This window comes from Strigops habroptila, chromosome 5, assembly GCF_004027225.2.
Source record: "Strigops habroptila isolate Jane chromosome 5, bStrHab1.2.pri, whole genome shotgun sequence".
NCBI classification, from domain to species: Eukaryota; Metazoa; Chordata; class Aves; order Psittaciformes; family Psittacidae; genus Strigops; species Strigops habroptila.
In genome coordinates, this window is record NC_044281.2 from 75,925,230 (window position 1) to 75,945,388 (window position 20,159).

The following is a 20,159-nucleotide window of genomic DNA, read 5'->3' on the forward strand; positions in this document are numbered from 1 at the left end:
GCATGTGTAAGTACATATACATCTCAAAAATTCCTTCCTATTTCCCGTAACCACTGCATTTCATGGATATCTCCAAGAGAAGAGCCCTTTCTAAACCTAGTCCAGAGTTGTACAAAGGACCTACTCATGGAGCAAGTTAACTGCAAGAAAAGGAATCTCATCCCAGTGAAATGTAAGCCTCCAAGTTACTGGGTGAACTACTCACAACGTTCTTCTGACTCAGGACCACTTTTAGTATCTCTGTAGCCTCCAGAAAACCTGCTATTGTCAGGGGACAGACTTTGCTGTCTTGATGCCTCAAGGAAGAGGAAAAGAAGATAGGCAAAAGCCTTTTTTTTTCCTGAGAAAAGGGAAAAAAATTGCAGGAGCATTGAAAAAATACCTATGGGACAGCAAGGTGTGAAAGAATGCTCCAGTTTTCTGTCATTCTAAGCTGGGTTTTATTCTGTCAGGCATGAAGAGAAATATGCATTATGTTTTCCCTATCCAAATTTGCACAGTGTTCATCCTTATGCTAAATGCAGGTCTAGTCTGCAGTGCCAAAGATCTCCTAGTATTATTTACACAACCACACAATCAGAGGAATGGTGAGTTTAAAGGGACTGCAGCTGTCATATAAAACCAAACACAAGAACATGCCTTTTTTTCCCATTAATTATAAGTTTTGACACTACTGAAGAGATTTCCCTTAACGGCTACCCTGCAAACAGCTGGAATATTCCTTTAGAGCTGTCCTTAAGGAAATACACCTCTCTCCGATCTGAGAGTCTTAACAGCACGGTTTCTACAAACACATACTTAAGCTGAGCTTCGGAGTTACATGCTATGCATTACACAGATTAACATCACAGTTCAAAAAATACGTCGGTAGTGCATTGTGGTGCTTTATTAGTGTTAGACATGCAATATTTATTTAATGGACAGAAAATAAAATATTAAGATAACATTTTAATCAAATTAGAAGAGTTGAAGTTGCAATAATGAAACAAAAAAAAAGTTTTTCATGCATTCTAAGTTTATACTTCTCACATGTGCATACAGTTGTGATTCTGTACCATTATTAAATGTAGACAAACTACCATTGATTGCACGAGACAAAATCAACCCTTAAGTTATAAGTAATGTTCATATCTTTTACAGGCTTCCTATATAACCTGGATCTTCAGCTTTTTATAGTACACTGTAATACAAGACATCTGGAAGCTTCTAAGATGAATAGGAAGGGCTCTATCATTTATAATATACAGTGGCTTCTTCAATGTACAAATTATGAAAGATAAAGCAAATGCCCACCATGCTGTAGGAGACTGTGACTTTTTCAACAGAAACAAATCTCAAAATCCTTCATAAACAGATTAAAGTGCTACCTATTGCATATTAAATACTTCCAGTGACTGTATCTCCATTTAGAAGTTATAAATCCCTGAAAATAGGGTTTCATACCGAAAGTGCTGACAGACCCTTAAATCTAGCATCATCAACACAGCAGCACTATAATCCTTCACCAGGTACTTCAAAGAGAGGAAGTTAGTCAACATGCTTTAAATATCAGAGTTTTAAAAGCCCACAGCTAACGCCTCTATCATATCTACAACAGTAATGGATACATAAAGAGCAAAAAAGCATGAGCTTACTTTACATACTCGACATAGGACAATAATTTTTCTTTAAAGCTGGAAGTGTAAATCAACATCCAGTGCAGCAGTAAACATATTAAGACAGCAGTTCTGCTTAAGACGCATCTAAGAAAGGGCATCCTGTACAGAAAGAAATGCAGCCTAGTACCTAATGAGCATGATTTTCATTAGGTCCCCGAATCATGAAACCTTTCCAAATGCAAGGCAACATTTTCACAGCTGGAAAATTACAAATAGATCTTGATACAGAGCCAACAGCAATAAATGTAGTTATGTATAACCTAGGGAGAATGCTACATTCATTAGTAGGTGGAAAACCAAGCTAAACATAATATACAGCAGCAAGAAGTAACATATGTAAATATCAAACATCCTTCTTGAATGGCAGAAAGTTTCAATTCGTTACTTACAACATTAGAGTATGGCCCTCATATTTGTTCTTTAAAGTAAGTAAAATACATGGCTATGAGCAAAGATGTTTAAAAAGATAATTTCAAATCTAGTGTGTGCATGGATGAAGTCTTATGCTAATTTTTGAGAGAAAAAATTCAAGTAATATGGAGACGTGCGAAATTTTCATCCCTACATCTTAAAGGGCAAGAAAGACTGACTGTAAGTGCCAAGTTACTATGGTTTTAAAATTATCTGCAAGGAAGTTTACAATTTTATCCTATGGGGGAAGTAGAACTTTCTTTATTTTCAACATATAAATTACTCTGTGTGAGATGTTTTCATTTGAAAGCTGCATGGTTCAAAAACTACCTGCGGGGGGGAGATACTTTTCAAAAATAATCTCAAAATGTAGAAAAATGATAACATTTTCTTTCTAAGCAGAAGATGACGTGTATATAATCTTTCCAAAATTGCTCCAAAAGCAGCCTATGTCTTTAGCTAGAACTCTGTAATCTTTTCACAGTTGTAAATGTCCCATTCTACCTCTTGTAGGAACTCTACCTTTGCCTAAATTGCATTTGTCATTCCCCCCTTTCTCGACAAACTGTTAGAAACAAAAGGTGCTTTTATTCACCTACAGATCAGATAAAGACTAGATAGCACATTCAAAGCTTCACTAAATTTCTTCACTAATGCACAAAAATTGATCTTTTCGCTACCTTTAATCTGCTTATCGTTGTTGGTATGCAAATATGTCAAATGATCTGCTTTTAGTCAATTATGCAGTTTAATATTCTACATTTACATTCTAAAAGGAGTCATTTCGGAGGTGCTAAATATAGTAGAGTTTCATTTTAATAATTACAAGTTGGCTTGCAAGTGAAAAAGTCATTGGAGCATATTCTCTGGTTAGTTTACTTGTTAAACCCCACTGGGGTGTGTGATTTAATCATTGTAGATACTACAGATGGTCTCATACCAGTGAGTTTGAAAATGACTGTGGAATTCAAAACAATTGCACAACACTTCCCCATTAACAATATGAGAAAACCACTTGCTTCGGCCAAACATTTGAAAATGTTTAAGAATTTTTATGGAAATACTGAGTAACTGAAATACATCTTGGTGTAATTAGGAAATTAAAATCTAATCGAGTGCAAAACCTAACTTCCAACTGTAAACGTACCATAACTTAGTACATAACCTTTGGCACTTCAAATATATTACAACAAATTTACAGTCATTTAGATCTTAAGTGGGTCAAAAGAACATTCAGGTGGTTTATGAGGTACCAAACTTGATAAATCCTTAGGCTGTCAAAAGAGAGACTACCTAATGAAGTGGGCCCATTTCTGTGCTACAAACATCTAAACACAGAGCACTACAATTAGGTAGGGCTTGAACAACTCAGGCTCTATCCAGGCACAATAATCTATGCTAAGGGATCCCAATGGTGAGTTGGGAACACTCAAACTGCATACATTTCAGGGACACAGCACTAGGGGGATGGGAGGTAGTTGCTAAAATAAAGAAGAAAATATAAAGAAGAAAGAAAGAAGAAAAGAAGGAAAAAGCTAAAAATAGGTAATTAAAATCTGGGAACAATTCTACAAAGGAGTCTTTCTTTTCTAAGAAGAATAATTCTGTACTGTCACATAATCCTACCATCATCAAAAGCATTCAGGTAGAACTTCTTTAACTTTTCCAGATCATATATTCAAGATATTACTAATTTGTGCAGTTTTAAAAATGAAAAAGTATTTAGGTCTTTTACAACAAAAAAATGGAATTTAATTTCAAGCTTTTTTTCCTTCTCAGCAACAGCCATTACATGGTGCCATAAGAAAAAACCCAAAACAAACAGATTGAGTGTAGAAAAAGAGAGGGGAGGAGGAGAAGACAGTCAGTTTTCTTAAATCTAAATCTAAAATATTCTCTGTACTTCTTTTTAATATCATCTTACTGTTTCACAGCAATAGACAATCCAACTGAGACTCTTATGAAGAAAAAATAAAATTAAAATCTATTTATCTTAATATTGTGAGGATTCTTCTCCTATGGTTTTTTCTTCCCATTATACATTCATTAATACATTTTGCCAATTTATTGAATAACAGATACCCTTTTCATGTCATTTTACAAACAATTATTAAATGATCAGGAAGACATTTACTACATTCTTCTTTCATTTGCCTCAATGAAAACTGACTTTTAGAAGTACTTACAAGGAATATAGGAGTGTTTTTAAATGAAAAGCCTTTTTAAGTACTCTATACATGTTTAAGCAACATAGCCTATTTCTAAAGGCATATACTTCATTGTCATAAGATTTAAAAAACCCAAGACAGACATATATCATGTAAAACTCAACCTTAAATTGAGTCAGTTCCATGTTTTTTGAATTATCATGTCTATTTAAGTTAGTCTGTTCATTTCTCCTACATTTTCACTGTAGTAGTCTTTAACTGAACAAAGTATTCATATCTTTATTCCACACTTTTCTCCAGTTCTCCCTCCAACTCTATTAACACTGTTCAAAGTACTTTACTTTAACATATAAAAAGGCATGCAATAACTTCATACAAAAAGATCCTCAAAACAACCTTATGTCATGAGCTCACTACCAAAGTTCAATCATTACACACAACATCCAGCATTTAAGTGTAAAATAACTGATTCCAGCATGTGCCATTACTGCAATGGCATCGTATTTTTCACATTGTTATACAAAAAGCACACTGTATAGAATACAGCATTTAATCTGCAAAGATTGTGCATCACTGTTTTCCTCTAATATGCGTAGAACAAACTACATTCCATTGCAACAAACTGCACTTAGGTTTAGTAAAGCGTACTACACTGGCTTGAAAACAGCAGTCTTGATGGCATGCTGTAATATCAGAGTTGATATATTTGCGTAATACCAAGAATCACTCAAGAAAACACTCGTAACAGACAGGCTTCCCAGCTGAAACTGCCACATGGTGAACACTAAGCTACTATACAAACTGCATGGACATACTTAATGTGCATTATTAACTCCACCGTAAGTATTCTGTACCTAAAGGTGTTTTCAAAAATAATAATAATAAAAAAAAGTTATTTAGGTAATGTAACAGAATATTACTTTTGGCAGGCCCTGCTAGTGTTTGGAGTAAAAAACGAACCAAAGAACCCCACGCAATAGTCCCGTCCTCCCCTGATTCCTGGAATTTCTTAGGAGAAAAGGAATGAAGAGAAGACAGAATGGTAAAGTGTGATTTTCTTCCACTAATGTATTCAGCAGAAAGTACCATCAAGTCTCACTATCTTAGCTTTTGGAAAACTTCCCAGCTTTTCGAGAAGGTTCATATGGCACTCTGAGAATACTAGGTGTTTCTTCCATTACTCGGACAAGAAGATTATCAATGTAGTCCTCAAGTTCACGAATATGGGTGTCCTTCTTCTTAAGTTGCTCTTTATGTTTCACCAGTTCCTGCAAAACCTCTTCATAAGTAAGATTACGGTATCCTGCAGTGGCGTCAAAAGGATTTCCATCCTACAGATAAGTGTGGAAAAACACCAGGTTTTATTAAATAGTTCATTGTTCTGAACAAATTCATGCTTTTCATGTTTCTCATGTGCACCTCTTGACAGAAGCGACTTCTTGGCAACATACCTCCATTTGCTGTAGAGCTTTCCCTTCAGTACCCCCACTGGAGCAGACAACTGGAGATAGGTTCCCAGTTTAAAGTAAGTTTTCCCACATTGTCATCTCAAAACCCCACTGTTTTATGAGGTGTGTACACAGTTAATGACCATACAAGCAGTAACCACATGAACAGTTAGCAGATCTATTTTGGGAAACCACTATGTAGTTAAGTATAGAAGGACCAGAGAAAGAGCCCTCAGAATTCACATCCTGCTGTAACTTCTCTGAGTTCTCGCCTTTTGAGCGTATCATAGCAAAACTTAGCTCTAAAGGACATCAGCCCTCATCTGTCCTTCATATTCTATTTTCTGTCATCAGTGGTTCTCCAGGACTTGGCCTCTGATTCATGTAATAAAACTTTCAATTTTAAACTTCAGGTGAAACTAAAAGGCTGCATTTTATTTGCACGTAAGACAGAAATGTGTACTACTAAAAGATCTTGCTTGCCTGCTCGCTTGCTTTAAATCAGGAGGGAACCAGAATTGAGCAATAGGGATAACAGAACTGTTTCTGTAATGAGTTCTAATGACTCCTAAGTGCAGGTGTTAGCAGAGATGGACAAATTTGTGCCCTTAACAAAGGGCTAGATAAACTTGAATGTCTTATTCTGTGTCAAGCGAATTAGCTGTGACCTGAAATAACCATATTACAAAAAATTTGGAAATGTGTAACTGGGAAAAAGGCTGTGAGAGTCCAAGTATTAGAACTGTTATACATGCTAAGCAGTAAGTTTTACCTGATTCAGAAATGGAGACATTTAAAAGATCTGGAACCTCTAATGAAGTAAAATAATCTCACCTCTGAAATCCTGCTCCTCTAACAGGGCAGAAGAAGAACACAAGATAGCTTTTGTTTACAGTAGAAACTTGTCATTAAAAATGATAAAGCTTGCACAGCTAGGAAGCATACCACATAATAAAGTCATATTCATTCCTTTTCCATGCTCCATTCCTTTTCTTTCCATACAGCTCCATATTTGCACATTGGCATATGTCGAATCATTAAAAAACGCAGGTGGCCAAAGTTTTCAAATAAACCTAATTAAAAGTGATGGTGAACTGCAAATAGCCTGAAGTACGACAGATTAATCAATCTCTCTCCATCACTCATATTCTAATAGTAGCTCTTGATTATATGTGCTTTTAAGGGTTTCTCACTACATTTGAGATATTCAATGTCACATTTATGTATGTGTATTCAGTATTGTAAACTTACCAAGTTACAAGATTGTGATTAATAGCTCCCACTTTATTAAAATGGCTAATAATGAAATTTATAAATTGACCAATAATTGATTTCCAACAAGTACAGAAGAGAAAATAACTTCACTTTGTGGTCATTATATTTTTAGTATATTTTCTTCTACAAGAAGGAAGTAGAATTCTCTCTTTATTAAATTTTTGTACACATTGGAAAAGACATTGTTAACACTTCCATGTCTAAAATATAGGGTTTGCCTCATTTTCTGATTTGGCAAAGGAACAGCAATTAAGATGCAATGATGACTTTAATTACTATATAAAGTTTACTGTAAAGTTGTGTTCAATACGTATGCTTTAAAGATGTTTTGTCATACCCATGCTCCAAATAGACCCTTGGGGGGAATAACCTATAACATTAATTGCACAAGAAAATTCTAGTTAAAGGATGCTAGTACCTAGAAATAAATACTGTTTAAATTAAGAATTTAAATGTTCAATTTAAGCAAATAAGTGATAGGTGAATGTATAAGGAACATCTTTACAAAACCAGATATTACAATTTTAATGCAAAACATTAATCTTACCATGAATTATTAAGGAAAAAAAAGATTTTAAATAACAATCTATGCAAAGAACGATTGTCTCAGCTGCAAAATACTACTGGGGTACACATTGACAGCCAGAGGAAATGAAGTTAGATAAAATGAAGGCCTGGCAATCTCCGATCATCTCTTTATTGTTCTAATGAGGAATTCTGCTCTGGGAATATCATCTAAGCTACTTTCACATCTTTTGTCCTACTTACTTCATCTTCCTTTCAGTTCTTAATTAGGCCTTAAAGAGCTCGCGCTGCCCTTTCAACTGGTTACTGCTCCCATTTAAATACTGCTTTCAGAGACAGGTGTTGGCACCAGAGTAGAAGACATACAAACATAATTACTAAATGTGATGCACGAGGAAGAAATATAACAACTTGGTGAGGGCTATTATTGCAGAACCTAATAATAAATGACTTCAAACACCTTAGAAAGCAATCTTGAATATTAAAAAAAAAAAAAAAATCAAATGGTTTCATTCAAAACTATGGTTGAGATATTGTTTCTTCTCCACCTCATTTGTATTTTGTATTAAATGAGCACCACCTCATAATCCTACAACTGACATATAGGATAGTTGGTATTCCAAAAGAAAAATCATCAAGGATTTCTTTTATCACCTTTAAATCCTTTAAATAAAACAATTCACATCTTATTTCTTAAAAGAATTAAACTGATGCTTTTACCAGCAATAAATCATATGATGTGCAGTAGTACATTTGCAAGCACATAGAAACTGTAATTACAGTTACTTTACAGACAATAGCTGCTAAGTTAAATCAATTTTTTGATGTCGCTTTTTGTCAGAGATTAACTAACTGCCTGGTAGAATTCAGTTTACTATCTGATCAAAGGCAGCCTTCATATACTCTGACATCTCCCACCAGTTACTTACTTACATTATAAAAACTCGGGCATTTACAATAACATCAAATGTTATTACAAATTATTCACATAAACCAGCAAAAGCAAACAGTACAAAGCCATATTTGCTTGTGAAACTTGTTTTCTATATATTTGAAAGATTGAAAACAAACCTAGTTTTAAAGATTTCATCTATTCACAGAAAAAATTCTAGTAAAGCCACATTTTCCTTCAAACAAAGGCACTGAACAGGAAATCTGTGGATATTTCTGGTCTTTTCTTAGTACACAATATATTCTAGGTACTTTTAAGAGTAAAAAAAGTATTTTGAATAATAACTTCTTGTATTGCTATTTTTAGTTTTTCTGAGAGGCCGTTAATTTATCATTTGTATTACTAATCCCATCATATATCAGTTCATTACTTCCATTTTGACTTGCCATCTAAAGACTGTCCTCAAGACTACAGTGATAGGAATCTCCTGTAACGACAATTAATACATCACTGTCAAATGTAGATTTCCTGACTATTATTTCTCCAGAGTCATCTGAAATACCCCAAAGCAACTGTTTTCTTCTTAGTTTAGATGCAAAGATCTAATTTTTGTCTTTTCTATACATCATCATACCAGAAATACAACACATATTGAGTGTAAAACTCTTCTTTATTTCCAAATTTGTATTAAGCTATTATTTTCTAATTAGATTTTCTGGATATGTCAAAAGAAAACCAAGAAAACCAAGAAAACTGTGTCATGCACTGATTAGTTGGCATTTACAGATGGCTTTCCATAACACTTCAGAACTCACCCCTGTTTTCCTGAGGTCCTCAATGCCAGAAGGATTCATATTAAAACTGTGGGAAAAAAACAAAACCCCAAATATTAGCAGCGCATACTTATCGGACCAAAGCATCTACTAGAAGACACTACTGAATTTAGCATATAGCTATACAATATCTAATATGATTTGCTTTCTTGATTTGTTGAACTTAGGAAAAATACAAAAATATTCAGAATTAATGGAAATTTTATATATATTTTTTGTTCACAATTTTTTGTATTTTTCATATTCTTTTTGTAATAAAATTTGAATAAGTAATTAAGAAACACAGGAAAGGATATTACAGATTGGGCTTCACTACCTTGTCTCTTACCTCTAGACTTACCTTGAGCATCTAAGCAAAAAGTGATACTGTAAATTAAATGTTCTGGAAACAGGTCCCTGGGATGAGATTGTTAAAAAACAACAAAACCCTGCACACAAACATGTATGCTCAGCTTTCATGGCAGCTGCTAGAGGAGAAAGGTCCTTTAGAAATTCCAATGAGATCACCAGCTTAAATCAGAGCTGAAAAGCCATCTTCTGTGAGCAGCATTTGTTTCATACTTAAAATCGAGTAAATAATGTATTATTTTATAAACATGGTGCTTTTCCCACATATCCAAAAAGCAAAGCTGCTTCATGATGTTGCTGTGTTGAGATTCTTTTCTTCCTCAACTACAAAAGTGCAGTCGATATTGATCAAGGCAGCACTGTCTCAGTGTCAGGCCTAAGAAACAGTCCACTTGTCTCTCAGGTTGGTATAATTATTGGCAAATACCTTCAAAAATCAGTGCCTCTATGTGCTCGATACAGCAAGTTTGGAGAGAAAATTAACCCTCTGAAAATGCGTTCAGAATTTGGGTATGGCTCACAAATACTGTTTACTTGGTAGCATCATTGCAGATGTCATTCTGTCACCTCAGAGAATCTACTATTTAATTTAGATTGCATGTACTGGCTGTCAAGGGTGATGTTTGTTGACTGAGAATAATGCAAAGAGCTACAAATACATGTTTATCCTCTTAAAATTTATTTTGAAGGTAGCTTCAAGTAACGAACATGTATTTTATGACTGCTCATCACTGTTATCTGAATTTATAAGCCATATATTTCATGGTGTAAAAGTGGAAGGGACATAATTTATAAATGTAAATTAAGTAAAATGTATAACCTGGTTTTTTTTTCTTTTAAAATAAAATGTTTACACATTATAATTTTTTTTTTACTTTAAATTTTTTTATCCCATACATAACTTTTCGTTTCCAAAGCAGGCAGTCTTTTGCTCACAGAGAAGTCGCATGAACCATCTGCCGGACTGAGGATATTAGATAAAGATTGGATTACACAAACAGTCACAACTAGAAATCAAGAGGTGTCTGACAAATCAAGTTCTGGCTAATTCCCATTATACCTGTTTGTAACAGTGATCCGCAGCAGTTTGCTGGAAACCAGTTTTGAATGAGGGGCCTCTTTCATCGGGTATTGTCTAAAAAGCTAAAGGCAGGAACCCTCCCTCCCAGCCCGCCTTTTAGTTTCACACTGATGTGTCAAACACATGATGAACTTGCTCCATTCATGGCTGCCTTTCGTGATCCGAGTACAAAAAAAATGGGTTAACTGAACTGGATCGAATTAGCTTGGTGAAAACCAAGAATGTCTCTATTTAATGAAGTGTGGCGTTAATTTGGGATATCTTTCTTTTGGGACTGTTTCCTCATGTTAGACAAGATATAGAATAATACAGCCTGACTGCTCAACTGAGTGACTTTCTGAAAGGTTAAAAAAGCAAGATCTTTCATTGCCTTGAATGACTTTATAGTTTCTGTGAAACAAGTTTGAGAACTCTTTTTCATAGCAGCAGCTTAAAAGAAAAGCAGAAGTTCTGACAACAAAAAGTTAAGTTTGAAAATTAGACATATAAATCACTGGCTATACGGACTAATTTTTATTTTTTTTTTTAGCTAAAAACCTGCAATCATTTCCGTAACACTGCAGACATTGTAAGTGCAATTACAATAGAGTACATCTGCTTATTTTACATGAAGCAATTTGAATATACTTACGAAAAATGAAAAACTATTAAACAAAATATTCCCCAATAAAACCCTAAACCCCATGAATAGTCTTACTCATATTTTAAAGTGATATATGGAAATATACTGCGTGTCAAGGAAGAAACAGGTGCTGAGATTGCATATAACATTTTTTACATCAGATTGTCTGCTAAGCAAGGTGGGAGCTCGGTGGCCTCACTGAGCCCCGGAGGGTTTCCTGCCAGCGCTTCCAGCCCAAGGTGAGCCTGAGCAGATGCAGGCTCTCACTGCCGTACCCGTAATTCACTGTTGAGAACCATGTAATAGCTCTAAAGAAAATACGGTAAAATTATCAATACATACAGTTGGGGGAGTTGCATGCTTAGTGTATTGAAATTCATGGCAGCATTTGTTCTTCGGTTTAAATTTCATCCCAATAACACATGCCTAAAGTTACCATCTTGTTTGATTACTGGTAATAGCTTACAGAAAACGCCTCTATGACTACAGCCCACACGCTGTACAACCATCATAAGCTTCCTTCAAGCAGCCATTTTCTTGACATGCTAAGAACATTCTGAAATCATTGATCTCAGCAATTATAAAAAATGTCATTTTTTACTGTGTTATAATCAAATCACAGTTCATACAGATAGTTACAGTCCCATCTCTATTTTTTCCCCAGGGTTTGATAACTCAGCAAGCAACTTTTGCTATGGAAGCATGAAATTCTATGCTCACAGCTTGGGAAAAAGCTTCTTTATGTTTGGGTTTTTTTGTTTTGAGTGCAGTTTACTGTGAACAGTGATTGTAAAAAACTGGCATTGTGGGATTCTGTAACTATTGGTTCTCAATTATGCCCAAACTAAATTTGCTCAGTTTACAAGTAAAAAGATGGTTTTTTTCTAACAAATGGACTTTCTGCCAACTCACTCTGAGAACTACAGTCAAACCGGGTTTCTCTGGCTCATTGTCATTAATACTGTGTGTAACTTCTAGGTATTGTTATATCCGAGTCTAACAGCTCTTTATTGCTCATACCTCCCAACCTACACAAACTGGCTCTTTCTGCTCACTGAAAAGAGCTCATCTACCTTCTTGCTCCTGTGTCCTTCATTGCCTCAAGGAATCAAGACATCTACCTCTTCCACTTTCCCAGACAGAGAAGGCCCCCTCTCCACCACTGTGGAGTTTCATGTGCCTCAAGGTGATGACCCAGGTCCTGTAATGATTTTTAACAGTTCGTCTTTTACAACTAATAAACTTTCATTCACTCCGATCACCTTCATGAAAGTTAGGAACTAGTAAAAGGGAGGTAAATCACATCAGCATAGATTCAAAATCAGTTACAGAGGCGACACAGAGGATCACAGAGATGACGCTAAGCAAGCCACCCAACTTCTACACTGCCTTACTATAGGTAGAACAGACAATCTTCAATCTAGCACAACAATTAGTCATGAACCCCATTTCACTTATCTGGGAATTCAATAAGTTTCCTCAACAATTACTTTATATCAGACACATATTACAAATCTGATTCTATAGAGTGTTTTGGATGTCCTTCATAATCATAGCAAGCGTATTATTTTATACTTGTTATTTTTCCTATTTAAATACATTAGAACTACTTATTTTACCTATTTAAATACATGAGAAGTACATGAAGCTTACATTTTTTCCCCCCAACACCTATTTTTTATGAGGTGATTAAATACATTGTGTGCTGATTATTTGCAGTTTGTACAGAAACTTCAACGCAGTGGAGTTGATGTATCACAAGCTCGAGTTTATGACTGGAGCTTGTAATTTTGTCTTTGAAGTTTAATAGTAGTTAAAAATTCAAACATTGGGTCTAGTGGCTGCTTAAATATTTAGCTTCTCAATGCCTAAAGATTAAAACAATCTTTAAAAAATCTTTCCTATAGCTGATTTAAACATTTTAGTGCCTGAACCATTTACTCTGACAACATAATGAATGGGAATCAGACTCCTAAATTATGCTGTATGGAAAGTGTATTTTCTTAATGGAACAAAAGCTTTTTACTTATCTTGTGCTATTCATATTAGTTATACGATCATTGTACTGTATACTATTAGAAATTAAAACTAGGATATTTACATTAATCATTACTGTTCCAAGTACTGAAACCTTCCCTCTTAACTTGCCATCATGTAAAATATCCATTATACCAATAAGCTCAGTCTGACCTTTCAGTTTCTTTAATATGGAATGTCTGCGTACAGGTAATTAGCAAATCTCTACTATGTTCATTTTCCATTAGAGTCAAAATATTCCTATTCCTACTTCTTGGTCTTTGGACTGACTCTTACTACAGTGCTTATGCATTTTTCTCTGGATTCTCACAACACATATCACAAATTTGAAATATTAGGATGCAATTTAAGTTATTACCAATGTACTAGAAAAACAAAAGAAACCAATAAAATCAGATACAGTTAATGAAATTCAGAAACTTAGCTTTCCATAGAATATTATTAGCCTGCTGTGCCTGGCAATGCAGACATCACTTTATACTCTGAGAAGGAATGACTATCATGTCTGGCAACTAAGCAAGTATGGAGTAAGCATATTACCATTTATTTCACAATCAGATTCTGGGGAACATCACTTAAGACACTTCACTATATAAATTGTCCTGCTGTCAAGCCATGTTCTGTTGCCTTTTGGAGTTTGTGTAACCTCAGGAGGACAGAAAAAGAGCATCAGGTTTTGTTGCTATCACTCCATTTTATTACTATAAAATCTCATGCCAAGAGCTAAGAAACTGGACCAAAACCCCTGAACACTGAGAGAGACTTTTCTTGCAAATAATTTGTTCTCAAGCTACATACTCTTTACATAGAGTCCTTTGGAAATAGTCTGCTCATGAGTATAGTGCTGCTCTCCATGGAGCCCTTTAAAGATGGCAGAAGGTTCCATGAGATAAAGAAGTTACAGACTCAGAATATAGTGCTCAATAATGGTCCTGAACAATATGTGCTTCAAGGAAGCTCATGTATATTTCAAATTTAGTGCAGTAGAAACATGACAATGCAACTATATGGAAGGACAGAAACTTTCAGTTTAAAAAACTCAAAAGAATTTAACAGAATTTTGGCTTTCTGTATAAACACCTTCATTTCAAAAATAGACACGAATTTGGATCCAAAATATACTGGTGACCAATTCTGAGGTGTCCGATGCTGCTGGAGACAGCTCAAGGGACGTAGAGGCATACAGGGCTGCATTCACGAGCTCTACCAGAATGCCAGCCTTCTCCTTCCAGAAATGTAAGTACCTTAAAACAACGGCACTTGTACTTGTACTTGCCCACCACTGGACATATTACTCATGCAAATATATTTATTACTCAGGACTTACAAAACATTCTAAAAATCAAGTGTTCTCACACAGTGTACTCAACTGAATTTTAATTAAAGTTTCTGGAAACAAACAACAACAGTTTTACCTAAAAAGTTAGTATTTAAAGCATACAAATATTCCCCCTTTTACTAGGCAGTTGTGCCTCAAGAGACCGTTAAAGAACTGTTATACTAAGAGTTGTGCCAGCACCTCCACTAGAACACCCTGCTATTAGAGATCCACAAGTCAACCAAAAAAACCCAAACAACCCTAAAGTAGAATTTTATATTGAAACTTCCAGAACCCTTTTTTGAACGCTTAAAAAATGGCTCTAATTCTTAGTTCTTCTAATGAAACAGAAAATAAAAAGGTTCATCAGTTTTACATAGCTTCTGCATTTATTAATGGAGAAACTGGATATAACTATTTAGTTTTTCCTTTTTTCTTTTCTCTTTTTTTTTTTTTTTTTTTTAAATGTAAGAAAAATAGAACAGGCAGTGCATTTCCCCTTGGGACAGATAATACGCCTCGTGTATCCACTTGAAAAAGATTTCACATGCCCTAATGTGCACCAACAGACAATAAAAGCTTGAAAAAATCTTGTCATGCAGCCAGCGGGATGAACTTTCAAAACAGTGTTGCTAAAACAGACAACTAATTAGGAGTAAGTGGTTGACGGTGAAGAGTCTGCAAAAGTCAAGATTAATATTAAGTAATGCTACAATATCTCTCTAAGAACTGATTGCTCCTACCCAGTCCAGTAATGTCGCAAATACTGTGACCACTGCTTTGTAGTAGCTTTGCCAAATATTATTTCATTACTCTCTCATCTCATATACTGATCTTTCTAAATCAGATGATAATAGTCCTGGCAGGACAGACTAAGAACGTTTGCATCACTTCTGCTTGTTTTGTAGTTTCCCTTTACATCTCATGTACTGATAATGTATTTGGTTTGCTGAAATAATGTTTTAGTGACAGCTTTACCACTCCGCATTAACAAATACGAACAGTCTACAGCATAATTCATGCATTACCATAGTCTACCAATATTCTACCTAGCATAGATAACCACAGCTGACTGAAGTCTAGTCAAATTTCAGTAGAGAACTGAAAAAAATCCTTTCATTTCAAGAAAAGCAATGCAGAAGTACTCTGTTCTTAAAATAAGACATGCTAACACTGACAGAGGAAACAAAACTCTGAAAATAGCTTAGTACACCTGATGTCATATTTTGACTAACAGAAATAAATACATTAAAATGTCAGAAAGGTCTTTATTACTCTAGCAAACACAACAATAAACTTGATGGAGATTAATGTTTCTGAACACGGCACATGAAAATTGAAAATAGGGACTTGGAAAAGTACATTAGAAAAGGATGACCTTTTTTGGAAAAGAAATATACAGCCATTATAACCCTTTGCTCTGATCTGGCAACTTTTGGGGCTCATTCCAATGGAGCTGGGGCCGGTAACTATGCCTCTGGCACATCACATGTAACAGGCGAGACTGAAAGCATTTAACAGTTATTTACCTTTGACGAAGTTGAAGTTATTGCACTAATAACTTATCTTCACTGTGATTTAAGCTATCAGGTTTTACTAACAGGTTTTACTTTACAACTGCAGTTGATTAGGGACAGGCACATGCTCTACTAACAGCTCAACTGACAACAGTAACCTAGAAAGTCACAGTAACACCATGATTTTGCAAGCGCTTCCCTAACTAGTTGACCATCACACATACAACATCTTAATATTTGCTGAAATGGAACAGATATTACCTGTTCTTTAGACTTAACAATTTAATATGATTTGAGCACATCGCAGTTATCAAGAGCCTCATGTTTTCATGGCACCTCACTTGATTTTTTTTCCAAATGAACATATCAAAACTGCTTATTTCAAACACTGCATCCATTGGGAAAAATGAAACTGCGGATACTGATTTGTTTGGGACAAGCATCTCTGGAGAAGCAGGCAGCTCTGACAGCTACCTGTGATGACAGTATGGGGGAGTGAGGCTCAAGAAAATAACTACATTCAGAAATGACACACAAAGCAGAAAGATGCAGAAGAGATGAGTTTAAGGGTTGGGTTGGGGGTGTTTTTGTGTGGTTTTGTTTTGGGGCTTTGGGGGGTTTTTTGAGTTGCAATTTTTCAAAAAGGCTGAAGCAGTAAATGAACACGGAAAAAAAAATATAAGATTTTTATATTTTGTTCTCCAATAGACAAAAAATGTTATAAAACCAAACATTATTAATAATTGCTACAGTGAATCCTAGTAGGATACATGTTTCTTCCTCCTCCACTATTCCATCTTCCACATTGCATAGAATGTAAAATACCTATTGCCAGAAATTGAGATAAAGTGTAACCAGTACATAGGCAAAAGCTTTGCCTTCTTTTCTCCAATACAATAATACCTAGGTCATGGAAGGTACTTTAGAAGGATTCTTTAATGTGTCTCTCTTTATGTATACATATATTTATATACAGACACACATTGTGTATATGTATTTTATATATAATGTGTGTGTGTGTGTGTGTATATGTGTGTGTATATATATATATATATATATAAAGAATGATTCTTAGAAAGCTCCTACCTCTCAATTCAGTTCTCCATATCTGGAATTTGATCAGACTAGTAACAACCTGTCAGCTTTAAATATTGGACTATTTGTTTCCCTGTGTCCAGTGCCTAAGATCTTGTTAATTACCTAAACTCTCTTTCTGTAGGTCTTGTTAATTACCCGTCTCCTGTCTCAGAGGACCTTGTTAATAACTTGTACAATCTCTCTAAAAAGGTCCTAATAACACATTAAAATTAAAGATGTTTTTCTTTTAGCACTTGTCAAGTGGTGTAAATTGAGAAATTTGCACATCACTTTATTAGCTGACTCTAGTGTATTTTCCTAAACACAAACAATTTCAGAGACATGATGCACAAGGTTTGGATGTGGCACAAAAACAATCTTTGTTTTCCAGGAGTAACCCTCCATTTCTTTAACTGTGTTCAATACAAAATCCACGTGGCTTCTGCCTGCAAATTAACCTCTTGAGAGCCATGACAATAGCAGTTATTGTAAGAATGAATGCAATTTAAAATAGTATTAGGCCAAGGTTTCAAAGCAGTGGATTAAGAACTATAAAGACAAAACTATTATTGGTAAATGCTGGCTTAAAATACTAGACATATTGTGTGCTTAAGAATTTTTCATTGGTTGTGTAATAAAAATCCTCTGGAATGAACAGATTTTGTAATATTTGCAAAAACAGCATTTCTTATTTCACTGTGAGTCTGCAGCATTTTTAAGTTGTCAAGAAATCAGCTCATAAATATCTATATTACACCTACACTAGACAATAAAAACCCCCAATCTTAACACTTATGTAATACTGTAATACTGTGTCTATAAAACCCTTAAAAAATACTCATTTATCCACTCAGCATTCGTAAGAGGTAACAAAATACCATCCCCATTTTACAGATCAGGAGCAGGGAAACGAAGTGATTTAGCCAAAGCCACAGAACAAGCCTTTGCCAGAACAGAGATTAATAGAAATTAGGGGTCCATATTTTGTGATTTCCTGACAACTAGTAGTATATACAAACCAGGCAGGTTTTGTTTTGCCTTCCCAAAATACTTAAACCTTTTTTAAATAACAATAATAAATAACAGCGATAAAAATAAAATATAATTCTCGAATAAGCCTGGCATACTTCTTACTTTTAGGAGAAAAAAAATCCTGCAACTGTTGCTGAACCACTTCTATATTTTCTGTGTTGGCAGCTGAGAAACATGTGGGAGATGTATTTATCTTCATTCTTTTAATTAGTAAGCAAGAGTAATTAGTGACAGAGCCTGCATACAGCTAGCTAGCCCTTAATGACTGGTTGGGTGAAGGGCTATTCTGCACCTCTGTTCTGTAACTCACCTACTGATGCTGTTGTGAGCTCCTGTCCTGCATGTCATTACTGCTTGGTCAACAACCACAATTTAGAATGGACTTTAGCCTAACCCAAAGCTCACCAAAGTCACTGAAAAGACTCCCATTAACTTTACAGACATAGGTTCATGGGTGCTAAGAACCTGACCTTCACACTGTGCACACGAAGGTCAATTTTTTGGCCAGTGGAGGAAGACGGTTGCTGTGGGGTTTCTTCCACTTTGCACTATCTCCAGCCTGGTCCCATGGACTGAATGTCCTTTGGTGGCTACAGGGTGCTCCTGGAATACATTTTCCATCTGAGTTTCATCAGACAGGAATCCAGTCCACATACCCCAGCAGGATGGTTCCATCACTGAAACCAAGGCTTAGCTAAGTGGAGTTAACTGGGAGGTCCACCTGCAAAGCAAAGTGGAACCCACCACAGTAGAACACTGATTTTGGATACACCTTAAGAAAAAGATACTGCCTGGTTTAGTTGCAGAAATGATATCCATTCGAAAGAGCTTAAATAGCATGTTGAGTAAATAGAAAACAACTCAAAAGTCTAAACTCCCTGCGTATGCTTCCTGCATACTGAATTTGTTACTGAACCTCATTTATTTTGTGCCCACAGATTTACACAACTCTTTTTTCACAGTACTACTAGTTTGAAAAATTAAAACTGGATTCTAGTCAACAAATCCTCCACAGATAAAAGGTAAACCTAAACTGTAAACTTATTAAATATGCACATTTTGTATTAGTTTCTACTTCAAAAGAAAATCATTGTACAAGATACATTTGAAAGAAAGTGAACTTGTTCTAAAAGTTTCTCAGAGAACATAATACTGGAGCACATTAAAACCAAGAGCTTCTAACTGAAATTATTACATGCTAGATATTATTCCATAATAGCTGTCTTATCGAAAAGGTCAAAATGTTTACTTTTTTTGCTTTTTGAAAACAACAGGATATCTATTTGTCTTATCAAAAGTTTATGCTTACATAAAAGTCAAGAACTAGTAAAAGAGACTCAGACAAAGAGGGAGAACAATTGACTAGAGTCCTTCTGAATGGGCACTGTGATGAGACTTTTTAATTACAAAATAAAGGAAAAAAAGCCTGTCGTGATTACCATTAAAAATTTATAAAGATCTGCTGCATTCAAGAACTTCAAAAGATTTCACTACTTATATCTAGCATCTGCCTGAATACATTTTTTTCATTAAAAAAAATTAAATACTATGTAATTTTAATTGTTATTTAAATGATTTCTCTGTAAAGGAGCTTATTCAAATGGAAGTTTAACTTCTGACAAACCAAGCTACATCCTAACCTTACTCTAACCTAGAGAAAACGTTTATTAAGTAAATAATATTCTCAGACTGTCTGTAAACATGCTATTTAAGACACTAGGAACTTACTTAGAAGATGCTAAGAAGATAATTCATTGAAGTCTGTATGAGCTTCTGGAAACTGAATCTTTTCTATAGTAGTTCCATTTCAGTTTATTTATCTAATTCATATCCATGATTAGTTTTGTTAAGAAAATAAATGATTATAAGTTTAAATCGATAGTGCATGCATTCTAACCTATGAATAAAACTGAGTTG

General features: G+C 34.9%; 1 protein-coding gene across 1 annotated transcript in view; it reads right to left on the reverse strand.

Moving 5' to 3' along the window:
• Window positions 1-868: 868 nt before the first annotated feature.
• RAB11FIP2 (RAB11 family interacting protein 2) overlaps window positions 869-20,159 on the reverse strand; it is a 34,136-nt gene continuing 14,845 nt past the window's right edge. Inside the window, exons 4-5 of the mRNA XM_030487361.1 lie at window positions 9,193-9,238; window positions 869-5,568 (exon numbers count right to left, since the gene is read on the reverse strand). Of these exons, the coding sequence (XP_030343221.1) occupies window positions 5,341-5,568; window positions 9,193-9,238 (274 nt within the window). The 3' untranslated portion in view covers window positions 869-5,340. The remainder of the gene's footprint in view (window positions 5,569-9,192; window positions 9,239-20,159) is intronic.